A 27,967-nucleotide genomic window follows, 5' to 3' on the forward strand; every position below is an offset into this window, starting at 1 on the left:
GCGCGAACGTTCAAGGAGCACAGCAACCGCCGGGGTTGCTGTGCTTTTATTATTTTAACTAGGGGGTGGGTGGCTCCGACCCACCGGCGTCCTGCAATACGACCCACAACCCTGCCCAGCGCGTTGCAGCGCCAGCCTGGGAGCCCATCGACAAGCAGGAGGACGAGTCTCCACCTTCACTCCGGCCTCTCCGGCTCTCCATTGGGCCATTACGTAAATGCCAACAGCTTTCTCCTTTCTCCCTCCTCCTCCTCCTCTCTCTCTCTCCCACCCCTCCCCACCCCACCCCCCCGTTTCGCCTAGTTATGCAATACCCAGCAGCGCGCACATCCACTGTAACGCACACACAAACACACAGAGGGCGGGGAAGCGTCCGAGGAGCGAGGAGCGAGAGGAAAGAAAGGGCGGAGCGGGGAAGGGGGTTCACATCGAGTCTGGCCCTGCCCTTGTCCCTTCCCCCCCCCCCACTCCGGGCGCATCCATTGGCCGTTCCCGGGTAAGCGGAGAGCTGTGATTGGGGCCCGGCAGCCGCCACTCACCGTCCAAGCTGGCATGAGGAGTGTGCGTTGTGAGGAGCGTACAGTATTGACCTACTAACACAGATCTCTCTCCAGCGGCGTCGGCGCGTTCCTCAGCTGCGCCCGGCTTCTCCACACTCTCTCGAGCGCACTCTCTCCTCCTGGCGCGCGACGGGAAGGATCTCTTCGGGCTGCTCCTGCCGCTGCTGCGAGGGTCTCTCTCTCTCTCGCTGCCTGCCTGGCCCCTGCTCTCGCTGCCTCGTTGTAGTCGAGGACCTGCTCGCCTCTCGGCCCCTTTCCAAAGCGACCGGCTCCGACGGGAAGCAGATGCCGACGGGATCTCCGGCGAGCGAGGCGCGCGCTCGGCTCCTCTCGGCCCGAGCAGCTTGCCCAGGTACAGGAAGCTGAAATTGCTCGTCTGAAGGGGGGGTCCTTCTTCTCCCCCACCCCGCCCACCTTCCCTTGGTCCTTTCCCGACGAGACTCGCTCTGTCCTGGTGTGCGTTTACCTTTCTAGACACGGGTTCGTCGGAGAAATTCGACCCTCTCTCTATGCGCCCGTCTACCTAGCAGTAACTTTTCTCGCCCTCTGGCACGTCAGCGCCGGGACTCGCCGAGTGAAGGCGGCCGCTTTGATTGCAGCCCCCATCGGAGCAGCTTCCCCGGCTCGGATGGCTCAGAGCTCGGTGCTGCTCTTACGTAATAAGATGCCTCCTCCGGGGTGGAGGGAAATCGGGATTGGGGAGCAGGAGGAAAGCGGCACGGGAGACTTGATCTTAAAGCTCAGAGATCTTACCATCATCCCTCGTTGTATGAGCAGGGATTTTGGGGGGTGGGGGTGGGGGTGGGGAGATGGATGATAAACGAGGGCATGGATTGGGGGGGGGTTGGCTGAAGCAATCGTTGATGGGCAGCAAAGGATTAGGAAAATGCCTTGTTCATAGTGGCATGCGCCTTGGAAGAAGAGTTCTTTGAAACGCGCCCGTTTCCCCCTGGGGAGCATCTGGAGCGCCCGAGGGGCTGGCGGGGCTTGTTATTTCATCTCCGCGCATTGCATAATCGGTCCACGGTGAGTTATTGGCGAGCGCTTCAGAGAGGAGGTGAGCGTGCAGTGCTTTGGTAATTTTGGTGCAGCGTTAGGGAATACGGTCCCCATTTACACATATCATCTATTTCTGGATATCTTAGGGAAGATCTGCTTTTTTAAAATAAAAATAAAAAAGCCCCATGATGAACTGGTGCTGCGCGTGAGATTCCTTGTTTATTCCTTACGCTGCGTTCTTTTAAGCTGCAAGAGAAAGGAGGACACGTAACAATCCGCCTGATTCGGGGCTGTTCTGATGTATGTTATGTGTATGTGAGAGGGAGGTTGGGGGGGGGGGGAGAATTCGGTTTATATTGGCCCGCGCCTTTTGCTCCCTCTTGGCAGCTGGTTTTCAGGCACTGCGTTTCCTGATCGTTCCTGGAAATGTTGCATTATGTAACCACGGCATTCGCTGGCGGCCAGGTTAGGCAGCTAATTACGCGATTTGATCAACCTCGCCACAAAGAAACTAGAGCAATCTGGGCCTTAAAATAAAACCACGATTTCCAAAGTCATCCCTCTTGCATCTTCCCCCTGTAGGAAAGTAGATCGCTGCTGCGTAAGTTGGAGAAAGGCAGCTCGGGCTTGTTGAATGTGTGCCACGTCCCTTAAAACGAAAATTGTGCACGTCTATATTTAGCCCTATCACATTTGAGCAATTGTGGCTCCGTGGGCTATTTCTGGTCTTTTCTCCAGAGCTGCGCAAATAGACGTTCAAGGACATTTGCTGGCGTTTTCAACTCCACGCCTTGGGAGACGTTTTGATAAGGCTGGTATTTTTAGGAAGGCATTTCGCTCACACATCAAGTGGCTTGGTAGGTGTTGGCTTTCGCGCATGATTCACCCTCCTCCATAGAGAGAGATAGATATACATACATACATACATACATACATACACAAGCTTATATACACAAGCTCGTTACGCATTTCGGGAAGAAGTGAGAGGTGCCTCTGATCTTGTCGTAGCCCCAGCAATTTTCAACAAAGAACGACAAAGTCAGGCTGGCGCGGGGGGCGAAAGGCGGAGTGGGAGGGTGCGCGCGGGGTGCGGAGTCTTTATTTCAACATATGTGACGATCGGCGTAACGTTAACACACACCCAACAACAATGCCCAGCCTGATTTAGGTCAGTAGCACATTTCAGATGGCCAGAATCCCAGCGTGCGATCGAAATCTATGCCACTCTCGCAATCTTGTCGTTTTGCAACTATTAAACCCGTCTGCGCGGGGGGGAGGGGGGCTTGCTTTTCCCGAAAGGGGGGTGGGAAGGAGGAGAGAAAAATCCTGATGCTGAATCACTCTAAAAAGGTTCAGAAATCCAAGGTTTGCGTGGGGGTAGGTAAATCGGGTTCGACAATTGTTGATTTTCTGCTAGTGGCTCTTTTAATGAGAGCGAGAGAAAGACCGAGGCCTTTCTGCATTCGAGTCAGAGCTCTTGCCCAGATTAAAAAGGGTCCCACTGCGACCCCCTAAGTAAGCGGCGCCTAATTCGGGTGCGTTTGTGCGTTGAGGGGACAGCTGAGAGGTGCAGAGCCGGGAGGGGAAGAACTCCTGGACTCCGGAGTGCCCGGCGCTTCCCCGAGGCCGAGAGCTTCGGGCAACGAGGGAGTTTGCGCTGCCTGCCCGCCTGCCGCCGCCGCCCGAGGGCTCTCGAGCCGCCTTAGGCGTTGGTTGTTATGACTGGGGCCGGAGCGCGCGTTGGAAGGGGCCTGGATGGCGCTGCCGCCGCGCTTTGCATTCCTTTGTTCTGCGAAGGGGGGGTGGAGAGAAGGCGAGGCAGAGCTCCGGGGAGTGAGGCGGGGAGAGAGGGCGCACAAGAGGAGGAGACAGGCGGGCTGGAGCGGAGTCGGCGAGAGGAGTAAATAAGGCAGGAGAGCGGTCGTTTTGCACGGACAGGGAGCGCGAGCAGAACAAGCTGGCCCCAGGGAGGGATGCGGCTCCAGTCACGTAGTGTGTGTACTCGCTGTTGCAACGACGGGGGGCGGGCCCAAGAGCTCCTCGCTCTCGCTTCTCCACCCTCCCGGGCCCCGCTTTCTCTCCGCCCCTCCAGACTTGGCAACGGAGCTGGCAGCTCTAACGTTTCCTCCCGAAACAGAGCGGAGGTTGGGCGCGCGCGCTCGCGTTTGACGGCGACCCCGTCCGCTTTTGCGCCTCTTTGGGCAGCCTGGAATGTCGCCCCTCCTTGGGCGCAATTGGCTGGCGAGGAGTTTCCTCTCCATAATTTTTGCTCTTGCGCAAAAGCGTATGTGCGTTTGCGCGCGCTCATTACCTTTCATGTAAACTGTGCGGAAACGAAAAGTCCCAAACACCCCAACGTGTGTATAAAGGATTCCTGTTTTAGCTCCCCGATAGTACAGTGGCTTCTAAGTAAAAACACAAAAAACCCAGCCCCGCTTCCTCGGCCCAAGTCTTTCCTCAGAGATTTCCCACATTTCAGGCACTTAACCAGGTTCATGTTATGGGGGCAGCATTAATTCCTGTAAGGAGGTGGAATAATTACTTGTTAAAACAGCAGGAATGTGCGATGAGGCTCATATCCATTTGCAGATTCTTACCCTTCCCCCTCCAAAAAAAAAGTGAGGAGGAGGGGATACTGCAGGTGGCATTTCCAGAAAGGAAAGGATTTAAGTACTGTTGCCAATGGTGTTATTAGTTTGGTAATTTCCCTGCATATTCAAGAGTGCTGCTGGGTTTTGTTTTTTTACAGTAGCTATAAAGTAATTATTGTTAACTGCTGCCAGGAAAACAAGCTTTGCCGGCACACTTTAGTGCATTTTTACTCAGAGGCAATTCCTGCCCTATGCATACGTACTTGTGTTGAGTAGAGCTTACTCCCAGGTCATAAAGGTTGTCTGCATACTTCACCTTTAAAACACTCTCTTTCTCTCAGAGCATGTTGGACACTGTAGTACCGGTAGGTCTGAGCAATGTCTGGTTTTCAACATTGTGATGTATCACAAGCTGTTTGTTGGATGTACCGATATATCACGATGTCTGAAATAAGGATGGAACTATGTAGTGGTGAATGGGGTAATGTCCGGGCAACTGCTACTACTTAGAGGAGTCTTTAATACAGTCATACCTTGGGTTACGGCCGCTTCAGGTTGCATGTCTTTGGGTTGCACACCATGCCGAACCCAGAAGCACTGAAACAGGTTACTTCTGGGTTTTGGCGCATGTGCAGAAGTGCTAAATCGCGCTTTGCGCATGCGCAGAAGCACTGAATCGCAACCCGCGCGTGCGCAGATGCGGTGCTGCGGGTTGTGAATGCTGTGGGTTTCGAACGTGCCTCTTGCACGGATCACGTTCCCAACCTGAGCGTCTACTGGATAGTATTGCAACTGTTACTTTGTAGTAGAGAGCAACAGGAGTGGCAGGAATGAGAGAAGCAATGACCGGCTTCACTCTTTTTCTCACATTGCAGTTTTTTACATAGCACATACACACAAATTGCGATTTGCAAGATATCGCCATGCCAAATATCACGAAGCTGATGTGGACTCCGAACAGATTTTGGACGATGCATCAATACTCAAGTATATATGGTACTTTACCTATCATTTTAAGTCTGTATTCTCACCCATTATAAGGATTAGAAATGTTTGTGTTATTTCCCCCTTCTATCGTCTGGTGCTCCCTGTTTTTGTTGTAAGAAGCCCTACACTGTAGTTTGTTAAGAGTTGCCAGGGATTGTAACCTGGTGAGGGGTGAACTACAGTGTCCAGAATCCTTTGAGAGAAGCAATGTGCTTCAACTTTAATGTTTAGCGTGTACAAAGACTTAGTGTGCCGAGGACCAGGCAAATCTTGGGGGTTAGGCCCTAAGGGACTGGGGACTAAGTATGGGAGCAGTTACATGTGTTGCCCAAGTCAAAGCATTTCCATGATTTCAAAACAACTGTATTCTACTGGTGGAAGGAAAAAATGAAGGGCTGTAACACAGTGGCAGGGCATCTGTGGAGAGCCGTTTGTGTGATAATCTGGAGAGACGCTTCCAGCCAGTATAGATGGTTTGACTTAGTATGAGGAGCATCTTATGATCAGAGAATAATTCCAGTGGTAAATGTTACACAGCCAAGTCGTGACGGATAACCTCAGGTGTTGTGTCACAGGTGTTATTAACCCTTGTAGCTATTACCACACAAGTGTATATTGTTAATAAAAACTCCAGCAGCATTGCACTTATATATATATATATATATATTACCGTATATACTCGAGTATAAGTCGACCCAAATATAAGCCGAGGCACCTAATTTCCCTACAAAAATGTGGGAAAGCTTATTGACTCAAGTATAAGCCGGTTCACCTTTGCCACTGTGGTAGAGGAGGAACAAGCAGCCCAAAGCAGCCCTTTGGGCTGCTCCTTCCTCTTCCTCCTTTGCTGCTGTGGAGCTCACCCCATCGCAGGGTTTCGAACCGCCATTCTTCTGATCGGCAAGCCCTAGGGCTCTGTGGTTTAACTCACAGCGCAATGTTCCCTTGTGTTATACAGAGAAGGCTGGGATCCTGTCCTGTTTAAGCAGGAGCCAGGGAAAGTGAGCACCTGTGGGGTTTTAATACTTCCTTAACTGATAGGCTTTCTGCCTTCTGGGGTCTAAAGTTGGCATTTATGTGAGCAGTTCAGGAATGGAACAAGCTGCCTGGGGAGAGTAAAGAACCGCCGTTCTTGTACACTTCTTAAGGAATGGTTGACTTGAGTATAAGCCGAGGGCAGCTTTTAAAGCACAAAAAGTGTGCTGAAAAACTAGGCTTATACTCAAGTATATATGGTACTTTACCTATCATTTTAAGTCTGTATTCTCACCCATTATAAGGATTAGAAATGTTTGTGTTATTTCCCCCTTCTATCGTCTGGTGCTCCCTGTTTTTGTTGTAAGAATTCCTGGCAGTTTAACACCCGCCCCCCTCATTTCACAGAAATCTGGCAGCGCTGATAACCTTGCAAAGAAGTTTAGGAAGTCTTGACTTCAAATGCTTTGCCACTATGTCTCTGGGCTGATCCAAAGCTTGCTGAAACTGAGTAGGCAGCTTCACTGCTGACTTCATTGTATTGGTGCCAATCTGAAGGCTGTAGTTCTGAGTCAGGCACCCAAATAATGACATTGAAACAAATGTTAATGTGTTGCTATTTAAAAGCATATATTTTTGGCTAAACCTTTAGGACTAATTTTTCCAACCTTTTAGAGCGACGAGATAGAAAATATGACTAGGTTGCATGACTATGGCGACATTTTCATGTTATTTTTAAAATGGGTACACATATTTCTGCACATAGAGAACTTGGATGTGATCTGTCAGTGGGACATTTCAGAAGTTGAGGAACACGTGTTACAGGCATACTAATCAAAGAGTGGAAAACCTGGTTTTTGCTGCAAATAATCCATCAATAGGCTTTTAGAAAAGCACAAAGGATTGAAGCAACAGCATGCTTGGACAGTGGTCTCCAGGCCAAGGATAATAACCCTGTGTACCACAATCAGTTTGGCTGGAGTCACCATTAGTCTGAAGAAGGTGCATCAGCACTTTTCTCCCAGCTCTGCATTGCCATGGAATAATAGATACACACCACCATCTCATCCCTATAGAAGCTTCCTCAATGGTCCGTGAGATAACAGAGGATCTTGGTGACGCCACTCACTTCCTTCCTTGCCACTGTTAACGCTTTTGTTCATTGCTCATTCCTGCCTCAAAGTCCTCCCCCCCCCAAACTCAGCTTTTGTGCCCACTGTAGCAAGGATTAATCATAATAAGATGTACTCGAAGGCTATTTGCATGCTTAGAGGAAGATGCTGTACCTCACCACCCAGAATTACGGTATCCACTCTTCAGGAGTCTTAAATTTTAGTCCCTTACATTGCCATGATTTCATACCTTTCCCTAATGGTCACAACCCAGCTGGATAAAGGTAACTTTTGAGAATATATATTTTTTAAAAATCAGCTAGTTTATAGTTATTGGAACCATAGATTAAAACAAAAGATTGATAGAATTCCCCATTTCCCGCTTTGAAATTCATCACAAGGTAGCAAAATAACCCAATGGCAAATTCACTGTAGGCCTGGCTAGATTCCCTTTGACCAGACTTTCTTAAATGTGTACTCAGGTGAGTTCAGAGCATGCAAAGAACATAAACATAGAGCCATATAACTGTGTTTCCTTATTACCAGTTACAGGTGGGTAGCCGTGCTGGTCTGCCATAGTCGAAAAAAAATAGAAAATTCTTTCCAGTAGCACCTTAGAGACCAACTGAGTTTGTTCTTGGTATGAGCTTTCGTGTGCATGCACACTTCTTCAGATACCTGAAGGTATCTGAAGAAGTGTGCATGCACACGAAAGCTCATACCAAGAACAAACTCAGTTGGTCTCTAAGGTGCTACTGGAAAGAACTTCCTTATTACCAAACTTCCTTAGTAGACAAAGCATTTCTTTGAAGAAAAAATGTGGGTTGCCTCATGTGCATCTCTTGGAAGAACCATGATGGGCAATAGGCTTCTAAAACGTCCTCACCCAACATATTTACATTTACGCATGCAATGTTGTGGTAAGATTCAATAACACACTGCTTAGTGCATCATATACTGTAATTGATTAAATTGCTCCAGAGTGCTAGGTCAGTGGAATAAGCTAGCTGCAATCCTGTAGTCATTTCACCTAGCTGTTGTTGGCATGCATCTATCTTGAGAGACACTGGAATGTGCCTCCGGGGTGGAAGGTGAGGTCAGACCTATGGATAATCACAGCGCATGCTGTGGCTGCAGAGAGTGATAACTTGTAACTACTGCCTTCCATGCAAGTCTGGGCAGTGTGTATGGAGGTCCTGGGCCTTCTTGGTCTCGCCGATGTGGTCCAAAGGAAAACAGAGCAACATATTTGGCATCAGCTTGGCTGCAGGAGTTGCTGGAAGGAGGTGTACAAGACACTCTCCAACTGTCTTAGGAACTCCACTCCAGATTTGTGTGGGTTTTTACTCCTTAGCCTTTTCTTCTCCCGAAGATGACCTGCAAGGCAGTAAACCCCACTGAACTCAATAGCATTTATTTCTGAGTGAACATGTATAGAATTGTATTGTTCATACACCCAAAAATTGGCAGCATGCCATAGTGTACGAACGCATCAGAAGGACAAATAAAAATTTACTTAAGTCAAAAATTCTTAGTTTTCAATTGTTTTCAAGTTGCAGGTTCTAATTGTTTCCATCAGTTGCTGGAAATAATGAAATCAGAGTAGACTGATTTTTTTTTTTTGAGTGATACATATGCTGAGAACATTCAAATACTCAGTGGGTTTTTGTTAGTCCCTCCCTACCGCCAAATGAAACTCCTAAGTGCCTTACAAAAAGCAAATTAAATGAATTAAAAGAACTTGTGCCCTTGCTAATTTATTTATTTAATGCACTTGTATACCACACTTGCTTATATTAGACTTAAGGCTGGTGAGCAGCAAATAAAAAAACAATTCAAGGAAATCGCAGATAAAGTCATAAAGCAGATTAAATTTGCTTAGTACTAGCTCCGATGCTATATATTCTGATAACTACCCATTTACTTGACTATTGAATTTTCCTCAAGCCATGTCATAATTTATGTACTTGATTAAATAATATGTGTTGTGCACCACATACGTTTTGAGGATTTGCTGAATATTCTCAGTCACTGTAGCTGGAATTGTGTCAATGTTATTGAAACAATTTCAGTTACATTTTAACTTTAATTTTCCTCCTGTAATTATTTATTCAGGACAAAATGGATCACAAACAAGCTTCAGGATTGTTTGTTAAATACACCCTTGTCTTTTTATACAGAAGCCTCAGAGATTAGCTACAGATTAACTAAGGAACTTTATTCAGGCATATGAGATGCTTTAGGCATCCCTGGAAATCTTTATTCAGAGCCTAGCAGCACACACATTGATTATTGATCAGTATTAACCAGAACTTTAATTGGTGCCCTTTCCATATGTACTAAAAAAAACCTGGCCAGCACTTTGACTGTGTGTATGTAATCCTGAATAGGGTTTATAGACTTTGGCTCCAAGATTTAAATAGTATTGCGAGGAAATTTATTCAGATCATGCAGAGTTCACGTTATGTAAGGTTCCACCTCATTTTATTGCCACAAACATCAAATTTTGATTGTGTCTGAAATTGAGGCTGAGAAATAATGATTTGCCCAAAGCCACCCTCGGAGCATGAATCAGATGGGCCTGAAATCAATTGGCCTGTGCTGGCTCTCAGGAATGATACTGATCCTTTATGCTACCAGTTACTAAGGCTGTGCATTTGCTGTGGACAAAGCACAAGGCTACGCTGCAGAGACATTCAGCTTGCCTCTAAATTCAAAGTAACTTGGGTCCAAAGTTGCCCAAGGTGACGTAGGCAGGTTCCTTGGCTTCAGAACCACCCTGGAGCTTCGGGCCGATGTTACTTTCCCACCGTGTGCAATTTTATGCATTCTTGTATGCCCCCCAACCCCAAAATACATGGAATATGTCAGGGAAAGTGAAGGAAAACAGGGTCTAGATTAACGATAATAATATCCACAGTGTGCCGGCATGCATTACAATACACCGATGTATTAACAGGTTTCTTCCTATTTTTAATTTCCACCTATTATTTCAGGGATCGCTAACTAGTCTTTATACTGTCCAGTTTTCTAGAATTAGTCTTATGTTTTAAGATCTTGGGTGTGTGTGTGTGTTTTAAGGCAATGGTTGGAGAGCTGTTGAAAATCTCACAGCCTCCCATAAGCAATGTGAGCTTACTCAGGATTCTTGCAGTTTATCTTCTCCTGCGAAGGAAAACAGTGCTAGCCATGCATGCATAATCTCTGCAGGACATCAATCACTGCTGAGCTTTTATCTTTCACTTATTTTAAACTGGGCTCGCTTTGCTAAAGGTTGTGCAAACTTCATTTATGTAATGACGTTCTTTTTCCCCAGATGGCTGCCTTGTTGCAATTATTTTTTTCCTAATCTACGCTTATTATAACATCACAGTGATGCAATAACCTGAACAATGAAATGTTTTGTTGAGGGCTGTTGCATAAATAAATAAAAAACATTAAGCAACGGATCTGACTCATGAGCTTACAGATTCTTCTCGATGACCTCGCTATGAGTGCACAGCTTTTAGGTGAAGCTTCAAATGATTTCAAACCATTAATACTTTTTAGTTTAAAGGTCACAAATTTATCAAGTGAAATACTTTAATCAACACTCGTAGCCGAAAGCAAGATAACTTTAATCAACACCGATAGCCAAAAGCTACGGTGCGGATAACACCAAGGTTGCAGGTTTGATACCCATATAGGACAGCTGCATATTCCTGCTTTAGAATGGGGTTGGACTGGAAGATCCTTAGGGTCCCTTCCAACTCTACAATTCTATGCTTCTAAGTAAGAAGCAGTAGAAATTAATTTTATTTTTATTTAGAAAATTTGCAATAAGAGTCTTCTGAGGTCCTCCTCCGTGTGCCTCTTCCTTGGGAGGTCGGGGGATGGCAACACGAGAACAGGGCCTTCTCTGCAGTGGCTCCCTGTCTGTGAAGTGTTCTCCCCAAGGAAGTTCGCCTGGCACCTTCAGTACACACCTTTAGGTGCCAGGCAAAAGCTTTCCTTTTTAACCAGGTCTTTGGTTGACCTGATTGACATCATATGGCCTTTTAAAATGTGTTTTTTTGGTGGGGGGTATTGGATTGTTGCTTTTATTTTTATTTTATATATTGTGCTCTTTTCCGTGAACTGCTCTGAGACCTCCAGGTATAGAGCAGTATATAAGTTCAACGAATGAATGAATGAATGAATGAGAGAAAAATAAATAAATAATCAGGGCAGTCCAACATGCAGCCATTGAGGCCATTTTTAGCAGCCTTTGGCACCCCCCTTCTCTGCAGCCCTTATTCTGCCTTCCCAAAGCTGGGTAAGCAAGGTGTTGGACTATGGGAAAGAGGCATGAGGGCTCAGACAGGGTCCTCCTGTCTCCTTCCCAAAGCCTAGCTAGTGTTTCCCCAGCTTTGGGAAGGAGGTAGGAGGGCTCTAGGACCCTATTTCGCTCCCCGACCCCCTGCACAAGGCATTGTGCAGCCCATGGGTTCCGTTTCAAAGTTCTCTTGTGGCCCACTTGGCATGAGAACTGGACTGCCCAATCTAAACTGTACTTTTATTGTTCTTTGCCCAAATTCAGTTCTTTGCACTGAATTCATGTTTAGCATATTATGTAAGAGACCTTTGCTCTGGGAAATGGTCCTTTTGACAACCCCTGACTCTTGGGAGTGGATTATATTATGAAATACGGTGACAGTTATATCCACTGATGGAAATGAGTGTAAAAAAAAATGCTGACAAATAATTTTTGAATTTAACAGGCAGCTTTTATGTTGTTGCAAATGATTATACTTTGAGATAACTGACTTTTCAAAGTACAGTATATTTCATTTTGAAAGTTCACAGTAGCTATTATAGTTGTTATTGTTATAGTTTATAAAAATATCTTTCTTGAATATGCATTTTTCACTATTAGCATAATTTCAGTCTGTGAATTTGTAAAGAGGGGTGTTATGAGAGATTTTTAGTAACATGACAATCAACTGGTCCCATCACACAACAGGCTATAGAACTGGCGTTTGGACAGTACAATTTGTGATCAATAAGTCTGATTGCTCCTGTCTTAACTCCATATCGGGTAGATTTCACCTGCAGTCAACAATGAATCAATATTATCCACCATTTGTATTTTTAACTTTCTAAGGATTAGCCCAATGGATTAACCAGAAAGCTGTGGAATTGCCTAGCATATATTTGCTTTTTAAGATACCCAAATGAAATTCTGGGAGCTGAAATTCTTGATGTAATTTTGTATGACTTGTTGAAGTCAATAGAGCTTCTTGGCCTACTTAAATTAAACATATGGTACACACTAGTGCTATTTAGAAGGGATGTAAATAGGTTAAAGCAAAAAGACAGGTCCTTAGATTTGCAAGTATTATAATTCCTTTATAATTTATTAAATTTGTATTAAATAGTGGCATCAGTGACCTCAATGTGGTCATTTGAGAAGACCAGGTGCTGCTTCCACACAAACACCATAGAAATCAACTGGAACTATGAGATCAGTAGCTGAGGCATTGTGCTAAGGATAGCCTTTTGAGCAGATGGAAATATACAAAGCTAAGCCAGAAGTGAGCCATTTGTTTTAAATAGAACAGAAACTTTATTTGAGGATCAGCTTTAAAATTCCATTATCCGTTCACCTGCTCTTGAGGAGAAAAACAACAAAGAAGAACTTTTATTACCTGAAAGAGCCCAAACTACTTTATACGAGTGAAAAAATTCCAAACAGTTCTTCCATTGCATTCTATGAAACTATATAATGCAAGTGATGTGAAAACTGCCTTTTAAGACAATCCTGATCTGAACATGGTCATAATTTGTGTGATTTATCTCTGGAAAGTATATTTGTTATTAATTAATTTGTAATTATCAGAACAAACAGTAACTGTACTACTCATGCATGGTGACAATTACATCACTTTCCAGTCTTTCTTCTGGGAGAATCAGAAATATTGCAGCACTGCTGCATGTGGCTCATTTTTGGATTTACATTTATATGCCTGATAATTCCTTTGTGAATGGGATTTTCTAACACTTATATTAAGTAGATGACATTTTCTTTTAAGGTTTTCCTCTTTATTTTATTTTCACAGCTTGTATGGAGAAGAAATCTCTTGCATATGTGTGTTACTGACCTACAATTTAATTATATGCTGACCCAATAACCTCTGAACACTTCTGACACCTTTTGACATGTGAGAGGTGTAACCTCAGCAGCAAAGGACCTTATAAAATCAGGAACTCGGGGCTCATCTAAACTTCCATTTGTCCCATGTTTACTAGGGATGGCTCCCAGTGGTTTTTCTTTTCTCCTGCTTCTTTCTCTGGGAAAACCCACTGTTATACTGCTGAATTTCCACAAACATCAATCTGCCTAGAATGCATGGGCAAATGGAAGTTTGGGTTAGCCTTCAATCATAAAATGATGGCTGCATTTGTATGCCTTCCAATAACAAAATGAAACTCTGCGTTGTAACGTAAAACATTGCTCTTCCAATGTGGCCACTTAAATTCTAAATTCTGTAATTAAAACTGCTTAAAGCTGGGTTCCCCAAACTAAGGCCCGGGGGCCGGATGCGGCCCAATCGCCTTCTAAATCCGGCCCGCGAATCAGCATGTTTTTACATGAGTAGAATGTGTCCTTTTATTTAAAATGCATCTCTGGGTTATTTGTGGGGCATAGGAATTCTTTTTTTTTTCCAAAATATAGTCCGGCCCCCCACAAGGTCTGAGGGGGAGTGGACCGGCCCCCTGCTGAAAAAGTTTGCTGACCCCTGGCTTAAAGTTACAAACCTGTTGCACTAAGCTTCCCTAGCAAGTAGTCTTTCGGTTACATAGAGTTTATCTTGTTAATAGCTGGTTGTATCTCTGTCCCAGCTTTTGTCCCCACCTCCATATTAGGCATGATAATTCACATTTCTTTGCTGAGCTTTCAATCTCTCTTCCAAAGCAGTGTACTCAGCTTTTTCGCCCCGTTTATCTGAAAAAATAGGAATGGCAGTGATTCTCCTTTTTCTGAAGTGTAGAAATCATATTAATAATAATGTATCACTTGCATAGCCTTTTTTTTTAGAATAGCTCATCATAGGGTTATTAGAATGATGGACTCAGTAAGAATGAAAAAGCACTCTGCTTATTAAGCCGTCTTATTGAGTCCATCTTCCTAATAGCCCTCTGATGGCAACTTTAGTTCTATTTTACAAATGGGCAACTGAGGCTGAGATGTTCTGCAAACCTGAATTTGTGTTCAGTGTGAATAGTCAAAATAGGTGATAAAACATGCAGTTCAACCAGCTGAGATAATACAATCGTACCTTGGAAGTCGAATGGAATCCATTCTGGAAGTCCTTTCGACTTACAAAACGTTCGAAAACCAAGGCACGGCTTCTGATTGGCTGCAGGAAACTCCTGCAGCCAATTGGAAGCTGTGGAAGCCCCGCTGGACGTTCGGGTTCCAATAATAGTTTGCAAACCAGAACAGTGACTTCCGGCTTTGCGATGTTTCGGAGCCAAAACATTCAGGAACTAAGCTGTTTGACTTCCAAGGTACGACTGTAATTGTCTTGAACACAGGAACAATGGAAATTTAATTTTGTTGATTTAAAATGGGTCCTGAGGTACTGTCATGATAATGGTTGTAACTCTGACTTGAAATATAAACAGCATTTAACAAGGCACTTATTCTTGAGAAAATGTAAACACCTGGTGTTAGAAGGCTAAAGAACAATTTAAAATGTTTCCCAATAGTAGTGCAGCTAAGTCATCAGCTCAGTTTAAAGGGATAGAATAGAATCGAAGAGTTGGAAGGGACCACAAGGTTCACCTAGTCCAACCTCCTGCCATACAGGAATCTTTATGCCCAATGTGGCGTTCGAACCCATGACCCTGATATTAAGAGTCCCCATGCTCTACCAACTGTAATATAAAGGGTCTCTAAAATGTTGTGACTTCAGTCCTATAAAGTGTGGAGCTTGGAACTGAAGAATAGCCAACTAAAACAACTCTGATAGCTCCTTTGATGTTAATTGAAACTGTCCACATGCTTAGAACCAGATATGTGTGTTTTGCCCCTTAGAAGTGAAAATTTTGTGTGTTGTGCAGGAATTAGTAAAGACTGCAAGGTCAGCTCTGCCAATAGAATCCATTAGAAACTTTCTTACTACAGTACTTGGGTATTTATCAGTGTTGGTCTTGGGAAGTCACTTCTATTTTCTTTTAGTCCAAGTATTATATAATAATAATAATCTGATCCTTCCCACAACCGATTCAAGTGAAAATAATACATAATAGCAACCCTACACTCAGAGGTAAACCCCACTGGGTTCAATGAGGCTTATTTTAAGCTAAGTGGGTATAGGATTACAGTCTAATTGTTCTTGTGGTGGAAGCAGGGAGGACAAGAGAGATTTCGACATATTCAAAGCTGGGATGTTGATAAGCTGCAGCTATATTGTTGCAAAAGACAGCATAGCTTGGTTCCCAAAGGCCAATCCTCTTGCAGCTCTTTGGCATCCCCCTCCTGAGATCGAACCAGGCCCCTATTCAAATGGTTATCCAGTCACAATAAGGCCGTTGCCATATTTTTTAAAAAAAGGCATTAGTAGTATAAATCTGTGGTTACAATTGTATAATGAAGCAGACAGGGCTGTGTATTGATTGTTTCATTGGCACACAAAATGCTACAAACAACTTTCAAAGTGTTTATAAAAGCACCTGAAATTTCAAGAGTGACTAATGTAAGGCAGCATTCAATGTTGGTTTTAGACTTTTTTTTTTTTTTTTTGAGGGAGGGAGTGATGAAATAGTTGCAAGATTAATCATAGGGGGAAACGGCTGAATTTGAAATACAGTAGTAGGAGTCATGACCGTACATACTAATGCTTTCCAAAGAAATTATAAGAAATAGCCAAAGTAAAATTAGCTGGTTTTTTATTAAATGCATTTTGATCCTATTGTCAGATGAAATTCTGACTCACACACACACAGAGTGACTAATAAGGCTTTGTCTTTTCCATTTGGATAAATGCTGGCTTAACAAACTGTTGAATGGAGATATTGATAAGGCTATTGTAGCTTTGCCTGTGTTTGGTGGATTTACCATTAGCATGTCATACAGAATAGGGACCCTTTTAAAAGGCTTTGTGTGAGAAACAAAACCACTTAAGCTCTGTGGCTAGTGTAAATATTAGTTTTGTTATCAGAAATTTAAACCATTTTAACCTCAAGAATACTTTTCTCATTGAGGAAGGAAATCACACCTCACCTTTCTTTCAATTATTTTTGGGTGAAGGTCCAGGGGAACAAAAGAAAACCCCTCTCTTTAAAATAAAGAATGCAGTGTACAGCCTAAATCTACAAAACAGTGTGGACTATAGGTTTATGTATCACCATATTGATAATGCTTGAGTTCCCCTTATAATTATTAGATATTCCACACATTGCTTCAGTCTAATAACCTCACCGGTTTCAGATAATATCTTCAATTAATGGTGTTGGTTGCTATTTTGCATTTGCTGCAAGTGGCCAATGGTATGAAGTAGCCTTTATGTAAAATATTAAAGTACTCGTGCCCCCGTTAGAGTGCTTTCTCCACAGGGTGCCACTGTCATAGTAAGCCCATCCATCTAAACAGAAGGCCTTCCACATTTCACTTTAAGGAACCCAAGAGTCTGCCATTGCCCATGCCTCTGGGAGCAGAGTTGCTCCAGTTTATTGCAAACAGTTGCATACCAGAGTCCTACGGTAGCACCAAGCTGTTGGATCCTGTAATACGTACTATGAAGGGTCCTTCAGTTAAAGGTATTGGCGTGTCAATGCATTTGGTACAGCTGTAAAGGTAAAAAGGTAAAGGACCCCTGGACAGTTAAGTCCAGTCAAAGGCGACTATGGGGTTGCAGCGCTCATCTCGCTTTCAGGCTGAGGCAGCCAGTGTTTGTCCACAGACAGCTTTCTGGGTCATGTGGCCAGCAGGACTAAACTGCTTCTGGCACAATGGGACACCGTGATAAGCCAGAGTGCACGGAAATGCCATTTACCTTCCACCACAGTGGTACCTATTTATCTACTTGCACATGTGCTTTTGAACTGCTAGGTTGGCAGGAGCTGGGACAGAGCAACGGGAGCTCACTCCGTCCCGGGGATTCGAACCGGCGGCCTTCCGATCAGCATGCCTAAGAGGCCCAGTGGTTTAGTGCAGAGCTGTAGTGCTCCAATGGCGAAAGCACCCTGCGGCAGAGGGGAGACTACTTTGGCCTGCTTCACATTCTGTTGCATTCTTAGACGTGTTTTCCTTAGATATTTATTCCCATTTTGAGTAGTTTTTTAGGTATGGAAAAACCTGTGTTAGAATAACTTTTGTTATTTGGACACAGTGTCAGACGATGTTGTTAGACGAATATTATTTCACTAGTTACTTAACAGTCTTGTCATTTATTGAGTGAGCCAACCTGAGTTAATACATTGCATCCCTTTCCCTTTGGTATGAATTGCAGATGAGATTATTTATGCCTCGAATGCACTCATGTGTTGCTCCATCTGGTGAAATTGAGAACAGAAACATTGAAATGGGAGCTTTTAAAGTTACCAAATATAGAAGTACTGTATTATGTGGTTACAATACCAGAGAAGGCTGGCCCCCTTAAATAGTGTTTTGGATATGGATTTGAGAGCCCAGGCTTCAAATCTGAGGTTGGCCACAAGCTCATGAGTGGTCTTTGATATATTGCAGAACCTAACTCAGAATTTAATTTGAAAATGACAATAATTATTACATAGTTTATATAGGGATGCATTAAATAAGGACTTCAAGCCACTTCAGACTTTGACAATTCATTTTGAAAAATTTGCTCTGACTTAGCAGTTGCTTTGCCATTATAGCATCCTTGCAATACCAACAAGATTTAATGCTTTCCCTTTTTAAAACGATGTTGGTGGACAAATTGGGAGACGTCTTCCTAGGAATTTTTTTTGCTGATGTTGCATGTCTTAGCTATAAAAGTACGATGTAAATAATTTATAATGTCTATCTTTAGAAAGATCTCTTAAGTTACTGTAGCTGTAAATTGCTACAGCAGTGTTTTCAGATCAAGGAAGCAGGCTTAAAAATAAAATAAAATCAATGGTTTACCACCACCACCTGGTAAAAAAGGTGCACTAGAGCCCGCTCTGCGTGACTAACACCAGCCATTCTGATATGAATTAATTTGATAAATTAATATGAAGCAGACTTTTAGCTTGTGAATGAGACCTGGTAAATTAGGTTTCATGCGGGCATCAAACTTGATATAGTTCTCTGCATACTTCTAAAAAATGTACATGGCTTTCCAAGCTGATATTTAACTTTCCTCTGTCACCAGTACAATCTTTCAAAGCAACCAAAGTTTCAAAGCAGCTCTTGTAAACTGACCACAAAAGAAAGAACTAACAAAAATAGCATTTACTTAGGAGAGCAGAACATAAATTTGGACGAATAAAAAGGAACAGAAAATAGTACTCCATCTAGCATACTGACTTATTTAATATTTTAGATTCCCTGAACTTGTGTAAAATGCCTAGGCCACAAGTCTTACTTGTGTAGTTTTTAGCCTTTTTCCTTCTCTACCTCCATCCTTTGTATTTAATACCTATGTAACGAGTGTGATCACTGGAGTTCCACTCATGCTGGAGAAAGGGAGCAGGGAGGTATTTCTGGTGATCCATCCCAATGCAGACCCCCTGTAAAACTGCCCTGGAGGATTGTGGGATTCTCTAGATCACCCTGGGAGCTTTTGCTTGGGACTCCAGGTAGGGAATCAACTCTCTCTCTCTCCTCCTTCCAGCAGAGAGCCTCTGCTAGAGCTTGATTCACTCTGCAAATAAAAAGAGCTCATCTTACGCTCTAGGAGAGAGACCGTGGGATCAAACCCAATATTAGTTCATTGTTCACTGGAAAACATCAGAGTAGAATGCTACTCTATACAGAAATGGGATAGCATTATATATTAAAAGGACTTTGCCAAGTAATGTGGAGATGACTGAATGAAGGAAACTGGCTTGACAGGGGTATTGGAAGCACACAAAGGTCTTCTAGAAACATTGGAAACTGCCTTTCTACCAAGTCAGAGCATTAATGCATATAGCTGAATACACTCTACTCTGACTGGCAGTGCCTCTCCAGAGATTAGACAGCAGTTTTCTCCAGCCCTAGCATAGAATGAATCTGCAAAAAATATGCCCACAGCTCTTACCACCCAGCACATGGCTGTGTATACTTAGGGTGAGGGTGGAGAAATCTGAACTCTGTTGTACCTTCCACCATGGGGCATAGCCACAAATTTTGTTGGGGGGCAGGCTTTTGTTAGGGAAGGCAGAACCTCAGATTTGCATTTATTTTGATTGGTTTTTTGGGGGGCACCTGCCCCCCAGCCCCCCTTGGCTACGCCCATGCCTCCCACACTCCGGTACAACACCCGCACAGGAGAAGATCATACCCTTTGTTATGCAGAGACTGCATAATTAACAGCTGAAACTTACAGAAAGCAAAGCCTCCTTTCTGACTCTTGGCAGGGGACCATGATGATTGTATTCATGGAAATGATGACAAGCAAACTGACTCCTGCTTGCCCAGCTATGCACACTTGCTCACTTGTTAGGAACTTTGATGTGCATTGATGTTACAGACCCATACGGGGCAGAATCAGTCACCAGCAATCCATTTAAAGTTTTCCAGTGAAAAGTGAACTAATTTCAGAATCATACAAATTACAGTGGGGGAGCATAGTAGGGAAAATGACTAACTAAAATCTGCAAAACAGAAAGGATTTTCTGGAATTCATGGTGATTATCAGTACGTTGTCTTCCTTACATCTCGCCTATTATATGCTCAATGGTTGGAGGTGCTACTGTGGTCTTAGCTATTCCTTCCTCCCCTCACACTGTGGTGCTGCAGATAACAATTGCTGCTCCACACCTTGTGAGTTTTTAATGTTTTAAGCAACCAACAATATGATAGCTAACCATGTCATTGATGTTACATGTTGTTAGGCCCATAGTTTGCACAAAGAGCTGACTTCTATGAGTTAATTATAGCTGCTTCTGAGTGAACATCAGTCCCATCCCACCACTCCCCTGGCCCAAAGGTGATATGAAAGGTAGGCAATGGAATTATAGTTAGGCTATACTGACCTATATATCAGTAATCCGTATGTCGCTATTCTTTTGGATGGAAAAATGGGACAGAGTAAACAATCCAGATTAAATTCAAGTGAGTCATAGCCACACATTCCAGTTTGTGGTATGGCATGAGGTGTTTTCCACAGCAGTAAAAATCTACTTGCTGAAGCTAAGTTGGTCTAGGTCTGATCAATGCCTGGGTGGGAGATAGCCTGGGAAAGTATACCAAGGTGGAATCAGAGAATCTTAGGAGTTGGAAGGGACCCAAGGGTCATCTAGTCCAGCCCCCTGCAATGCAGGAATCCCAGCTAAAGCATCCACGACAGATGGCCATCCAACCTCTGCTTAAAAACCTCCAAGGAAGGAGGAAGAAAGGCAAGATATTAAATGTATAATTAATTAATTAATAGTAATCAGTCACTACAAGTGAATGTGGTTAGAGCTTATATAATTTCCCATTAACATTATCTTAATTCTTTTAAGGTATGCAAGTACTATATACCTGTTTATCTGTTTATTAAGATATGCCCAATATGGTAAAGCCATTCCGTGATTTGACTTGAGCTTTCTTTCCTGAGTGAATAACTAAAAGATACTTTGAATAATATTCACGCATACATTTTAAAGATGACTGTAAAATCAAGAAACTAATCATTATTATTATTCTTTTGTGTGCCACAGGTGTTTTCCAAAGATTGTAGACTGAACCTACCCAGAAGCAATTTTTACCAAGACGACATGATGCTTGAGATGATGGAACAAATGGGAGAAAGCTTATGGATTTAAAATTACTGTATTTATCCAGTTGTTATGGTTCAAGAAGTCCTAGAAGATTAATTTATCCTGTTACTATTTGCACACCTACTAAAAATTGCTTCTGATGCAGCTGAGAAAAATGCAGTCCATTAAAACGGAACAGGCACCCGCTGATACAAGTAGCAATGTGGACAAAATTATGGCACTTAATTCTACATTAGGAGATGTATCTGATGACCTAGCTACTGGCGATGAAATGCTACTCAGTGAAGGAGGCATTGCGAAAAACAAGTCTTCAGCATGCCGGAGAAAGCGGGAATTCATTCCTGATGAAAAGAAAGATGCCATGTATTGGGAAAAACGGCGGAAAAATAATGAAGCTGCCAAAAGGTCTCGTGAAAAGCGGCGGCTAAACGACCTTGTATTGGAGAACAAACTAATTGCACTGGGAGAAGAAAATGCCACTTTAAAAGCTGAGTTACTTTCACTGAAGCTAAAGTTTGGTTTAATTAGCTCTTCAGCATATGCCCAAGAGGTTCAGAAGCTCAGCAATTCAGCAGCTGTTTATTTTCAGGAGTATCAGAATGCCAAATCAAGTATTAACTCTTTCATTGATGAGCATGAACCACCAATGGTGGGCAGCAGTTGTATATCTGTCATTAAGCACTCGCCACAAAGCTCTTTATCCGATGTGTCTGAAGTGTCATCAGTAGATCATGCTCAAGCGAGCCCGGTACAAAATAATTGCAAAAATCCTGAAAATAAGTTCCAGCTCATAAAGCAGGAGCCAATGGAACTGGAAAACTATGCAAGGGATTCGCGAGATGAAAGAGGCTCCTATACAACATCCATGTATCCAAATTTCATGGGGAGCAACTTTAGTGGCTACTCACATTCCCCTCCACTGCTGCAAGTTAACAGATCCTCTAGTAATTCTCCAAGAACTTCAGAGGCTGATGATGGTGTTGTCGGAAAGTCATCAGATGGAGAAGATGAGCAGCAGGTACCTAAAGGCCCAATCCACTCTCCCGTTGAACTTAAAAGCAATCATGCCACAGTTAAAGTCCCAGAGGTGAGCTCTTCTGCACTGCCTCATAAGCTTAGAATTAAAGCTAAGGCCATGCAGATCAAAGTGGAATCATTGGATAATGACTATGATGCTACCCAGAAACTAACGTCACCAATTGATATGTCATCTAAAAGGCATTTTGAACTCGAAAAGCACAATGTGCAAAATTTGGTACATACTTCTCACACTCCTTTCTCTGTCCAAGTGACTAATATTCAAGACTGGTCTCTGAAACCAGAGCACTGGCACCATCAAAAGGAATTAACTGAAAAAAATCAGAGTGGTTGTAAAGCTGGAGTGGCTGACATGAAAGACAATTCCTACAAAGTGTCCGAGACAGAGAACTTGTATTTGAAGCAGGGCATAGCAAATCTGTCCGCAGAGGTTGCTTCACTTAAAAGACTTATAACTACACAACACATCTCTGCTTCAGACTCTGGCTAAACTACTGAATAAATGCTTATTGTTTTAAAGGATGTCATTTGCAGTAGATTGATATGTTTTGTATTATGCTGAATTTTCACTGGACTTGTGATGTCATTTCACTGTAATGTTCACATGATGTCTGATGGTGTCTTTTCGTGCACAGATGACTATAAAGACTAGATTGTCATGATCACTATGCCTTGTGTATAGTTAAGTAGCCTGTGCAAAGGCTGTATATAGTGAACATTATTTTTCTGTCATTCTGTTACTATAAAGTGTGAAAGTTGCCAGTTCCAATAAACAATTGGTGACAAGCACAGAACTGGTATGTTGTCGGTCCATTTCCATTAACATGTAAATACCCACCACAGTCTTGAGAACCATCTCATCTTAGTTATAGGTGTCTTGGTGTATGTATTAGTTATAAGAAACGGGTGTTTCTTTTCCACCCTGCCCCTGGCAAAGCCTCTCCTATGCTGCTTGGGAAGCTGCTTTTGAAAGTCTTTGAAAATTAAATGCCATTTTTGACACACAGATATGAGGAAATGGTAGAATAATACTTCGTTTTCCTACAGGGAATGGACAACAACAACAACAGTTTATTTATACCCCACCCATCTGGCTGGGTTTCCCCAGCCACTCTGGGCAGCTTCCAACAGAATATTAAAAACACGATAAAACACCAAACATTAAAAACTTCCCTAAACAGGGCTGCCTTCAGATGTCTTCTAAAAGTCAGATAGTTGTTTATTTCCTTGACATCTGAGAGGAAGGCATGCCACAGAGTGGGCGCCACCACCAAAAAGGCCCTCTTCCTGGATCCCTGTAACTTCACTTCTCGCAGTGAAGGAACTGCCAGAAGGTCCTTGGAGCTGGACCTCAGTGTCTGGGCTGAATGATGGCGGTGGAGACGCTCCTTCAGGCATACTGGGCCGAGGCTATTTTGGGCTTTAAAGGTCAGCACCAACACTTTGAATTGTGCTAAAACTGTCTGACAGAATGGGTGCGAAAAGAAACAAACTATGTTCTCCAACCTGTGTGGTTCTAGATATTTCCTGGAGGTTTAGAGATGCTCTTGTAGTCGCAAGAAAATGAGAAGCTGAAACCTGAAGCCTTTAGCAGGCAAATATTTTAGTCATCATAGTTTTGCTTGTTTTATTTTTATTTATGTTTTATTAAATTTGTATCCCACCATTCTAAAGAAGCCTGGCGTAGCAAACAACAAACAATGAAAGCATCTTAAAAACAATTACCGGTATAATACAGATGTAGACTTGCAAAAATCTCAACTTAAAAGGCTTGTTGAAAGAGGTAAGTCTTGAGTAGGCACCTAAAAGACAACAGAGATGGCAGGGAATTTCAAAGGGTGGGTACCACAAAACTAAAGACCCAATTCCTTCACTGTGTGGAAAAGATCTCCTGGTAAGATGTTATTTGTAGGAGGCCCTCACCTGCTGAGCACAGTTATCAATTGGATATTCCTTGTAAATATATATATATATATATATATATATATATATATATATATATATATATATATATATATATATATATTGCAAAGAACATTTTTTGCAGTTTCCAGTAGCTGATAGTGGCTTATTAAAACACCTTATTTATAGAAGACATCTTATCTATATAGTACAATGTTGCTCTTTGTATGTATTTTAACCCCGCTTTTACATTTAGACGTCTATTCCAGCCTCCAATAAAACTCAGTTAATATTTTTTTTTCACTTACCAAATATAAGATACTAGTAATCCATTTTGTTGCAAGAGAGGTTTGTTTACTACAACCAAAGGATTTAATTCACTCAAGAACGACTTGTGGTCTTTGTCATACAGTCTGTTGCAAACCTGTTTCAACAGGAACTTGACATCAAAATGAATTGCAGTATCGTGGGCCACATTCTTCAGAGCTTATAAGAATTCATGTTCTAGTTACTGTGTTTAATAGTCGGGGATAGTCTGGCTTTTAAGAGCCACTGCAGTCTTCCGAACCCATTATTTTTCTTTCCTTAGATGATTTTCTGTTTCTTAAATAATATACCGTAGATTCTTCCCCGGTCCTCAAGTACACTTTCATCTTAAGAGAACGTTGACATGTCCTATTGTAACAAAAAGAATTTTCGAATTCATCTGATGTTATGATAATGGAAAACAAATCTATATGAACCCTGCCATCTTTCCCCTTGGTTTCATCTGTTATGTAAAAATAGGCATGATCTGCGGTGACTGACGATAGCTTTTTCATGTAATCAGGTTAATGTGCTAAGTGTATACTACATAGCGACTTATACTAGCAATCCCTGCTAATAACTTGTGCACCGAATATCCCTTGAACTGCACTTTCTAGGGTTTATAAGTTCCAGTGTTTCATAAAATAAGTCTTGAATGTGTTAGCAGTGGTTGCTGAAAGTTTTGGAACTCCTTTTATCTTAGGCGTGGGGAAGCTATGCTTTTCCTGAGGCTGCTGGGCTCCCATCACGTGCAAGCAACTACAAGGTCCAAGTACAACGCTCTTAATGATTACACCACACTGGCTTGCTTTAAAAAATGTATTAATACCATCCTGTCTCTCTTATCATTACCTGTCTATTTCAGTGTGTTTCAAAACCACACATGAATGGACCCTCCCATTTTTATTTGTTAACATCCCATCAAAGTTAGTGCCAAGGGCTATTTCACATTGTATTGCCATGTACAGAACTTTCGATATCTCCACATATTACTTCATATGCAATGCATTTCAGTGGAGTCAGCTCGTGTACTCATCCCCCAGTCCTCAAAGGTACAATAGTCAAACAGGAAATTCAGCGGAACAGAGAAGCACACATCTACGTATATGTAAATCTGGTACGATGATTCAAAAGACCACAAGCCCAACTTGAAAACATAATAGAAAACAGTAAGTGATGAACCCAGAGTTTAGAAGTGAGTTTACAGTGTTTTAGTTTGGAATTTCTAGGTTAATCACAAGGCAAACCCAAACCTTTCTAAACTTCAGTTTCAGTTCACAGTTAGTATGGCTCCTTGCTCTTTAACACTTAGGGGTGCTAGGTACATTTATGGTGGAAAAGACTACTGCTCTGGCCTTCATTAGTTCCTGCAGCAACAATGGTGGCTGTCAGGATTGCTGAGCATTATGAGATTCTCAGGACACCTGGATTCTTAAAACTCCTGGTGCCTAGAATAATGTCCCCCCACTTAACACAGGGGTTATGTTGTAAAGTATGGGATGGGGGAGGTTCCTGTGTATCTGAATTGACAATAGCCACATTTTGATTAGGTACTTGTGTATCACTTACACTTTGAGGTAAGCCATGTTTTCTTTACTGAAATGGTTTCAAAATTTCAAAGTTTCCTTTAGCTTATTCATAGTAATGTATGAAAATGCATTTGGAAATGGGAGAAAAAAAATGAAAAGAAACTAAGTACTGCCAGATGAATGCCAGTAAAATTAGTGGAGCACTAAGTTTAAAATATGGCTTTTATTACCACCATAATGTCTTAAAAATACTTCTAACAGCTCATTGCACAACACGAGCTGGGTAACCACATGATTACGAGAAAACAATTTTCATTGCAAAAGTGAACTAGCATGAAAGTTCTGGTACAGAACATCATGTCCAAGGGTGAAATGATACATGGCCAAGTGCTGAAATCCTTATTCAGTGTAGAATTCTGAAATGAATGGCTCTGTGATTGCAAGAGAACAGGGGAACTCAGCTTTCTTTTCCAGCACAGGAATAACATAAAAAAAGGAATTACCATAGATTGAGAAGGAATTGAGTGTAAAGGTTTGGTCTTAATGACCATGGGGATCTCTCTTACAAGCTGTATGTGTCACAAGGAGATACAGTCAAGAACTGAATCTAGAATATCATTGTAGAATCCTTAGAGGCAAAAAGCTACTAACACATTAAGGCTTCAATCCTAGACACAATTAGTGGGAAGGAAGCCCCCCCCCCCCCCGGAAGACAGTGGAATTTACTTCTGAGTAAACATACAAAGGATTGTACTGCACAATAATCTATTTTGGATGATAAGGCACCTGGAAAAGACTGCAAAAATCTAACCAAGTACTGTGGAAGCAATGCCAGAAGCAGGCTATACCTGGTTGCAAATTAGCTCACTAGGAATTACATGATGAAAGGGCATTAAGCTTATAACTTTTATAAAATACATTACTCATATCTTCTGGCAAACCACCCACTGATTCTCAGAAGCTTTGTGTCAAAATGCTCAACACTAGTTTTATTATATGATGTACTTAATCTGCCTTGTGACGGTATAAACTTAACAACATGCAGATAAAATAATTGAATTTCCAGTGGTATTTATGGGACAAACCATAGCTCAGCAGTAGAGCACAAGCTTTGCATGCAGAAGGTCTCAGATTCAATTTCTGGTATTTCCAAGTTGGGCTGGGAAAGAACCTGGCCTGAAACCCTGGAAAGATGATATCAATCAGTGTTGATGGGTCTGAGACAGATGGACCAATGTTTGGTCTTACTTGGCCCTCAGGTAATATCTCCGCAACTTGAAAGAGGGAACAAGCATCAGGCCAATCACACTTGATGCAGTGATTCTAGCTACTGAGCTAGATGATTGTTATAACATAACCTCCAACATTTCTCTGATGAAAACAGGAAAGTCCTATTCAATAATACCTTGCCCAGTCAGATAGGCAGGGTATAAATATTACTACTACTACTACTACCACATTACTATTTATACCCTGCCCAGTCACTCCGGGTGGCTTCCAACATATAAAAACACAATAAAACATATTAAACATTTAAAACTGCCTTCAGATTGCTTGGGGGTCTTCAGATGGGGTGCCTTCAGATGGCTCGGGCATCAGATAACTCCATACCCTCCCAATATTTTTCTGATGAAAATAGGGGACATTCTGGGATCAAATCAGAAACTGGGACAGCTTCTGTAAATCCAAGACTGTCCCTGGAAAATAGGGACAGTTGGAGGGTCTGTCATAATGGTAGACCTTTCCCATCATATGCTTTCCGACTTTTATTTATTCATATTTAGTGCCGTGTATATCACTGTTTTTTGGGGCAAAGGCACACTTGTTTCATGAAAAAAAATCACGAGGCACACCACCATTAGAAAATGTTAAAAAAATTAACTCTGTGCCTATATTGACTATATATAAAGTAATTCTCTTGAATTTTTCAATTTTCCCCACGGCACACCAGGCAACATCTCGTGGTGTATATGGCACACTGCTATTCTTTATCACTATAAATGTTTTGCTCTCCACAAAGTATACAAATATATATAACCGCCTGCATTGAACACAGATCGTTTTAAGAAATATTTCTGCACTTTGGACCATTG

The 27,967-nt window shown here is 42.4% G+C and overlaps 1 protein-coding gene across 1 annotated transcript; it reads left to right on the plus strand.

Moving 5' to 3' along the window:
- The first annotated feature begins 762 nt into the window (after positions 1 to 762).
- On the plus strand, positions 763 to 22,931 carry NFIL3 (nuclear factor, interleukin 3 regulated). Its single transcript, XM_033164002.1, has 2 exons — positions 763 to 912; positions 21,040 to 22,931. Exon 2 carries the CDS (start codon positions 21,239 to 21,241, stop codon positions 22,625 to 22,627), a length of 1,389 nt encoding a protein of 462 aa, XP_033019893.1. The 5' UTR covers positions 763 to 912; positions 21,040 to 21,238; the 3' UTR covers positions 22,628 to 22,931.
- The last annotated feature ends 5,036 nt before the right edge of the window (positions 22,932 to 27,967 follow it).

Source organism: Lacerta agilis, chromosome 11 (genome assembly GCF_009819535.1).
Source record: "Lacerta agilis isolate rLacAgi1 chromosome 11, rLacAgi1.pri, whole genome shotgun sequence".
Classification (NCBI taxonomy): Eukaryota; Metazoa; Chordata; class Lepidosauria; order Squamata; family Lacertidae; genus Lacerta; species Lacerta agilis.

Coding starts and splice junctions, on each gene's coding strand:
- NFIL3 (XM_033164002.1), top strand. CDS start 21,239: ATGCAGCTGAGAAAAATGCAGTCCATTAAAACGGAACAGGCACCCGCT.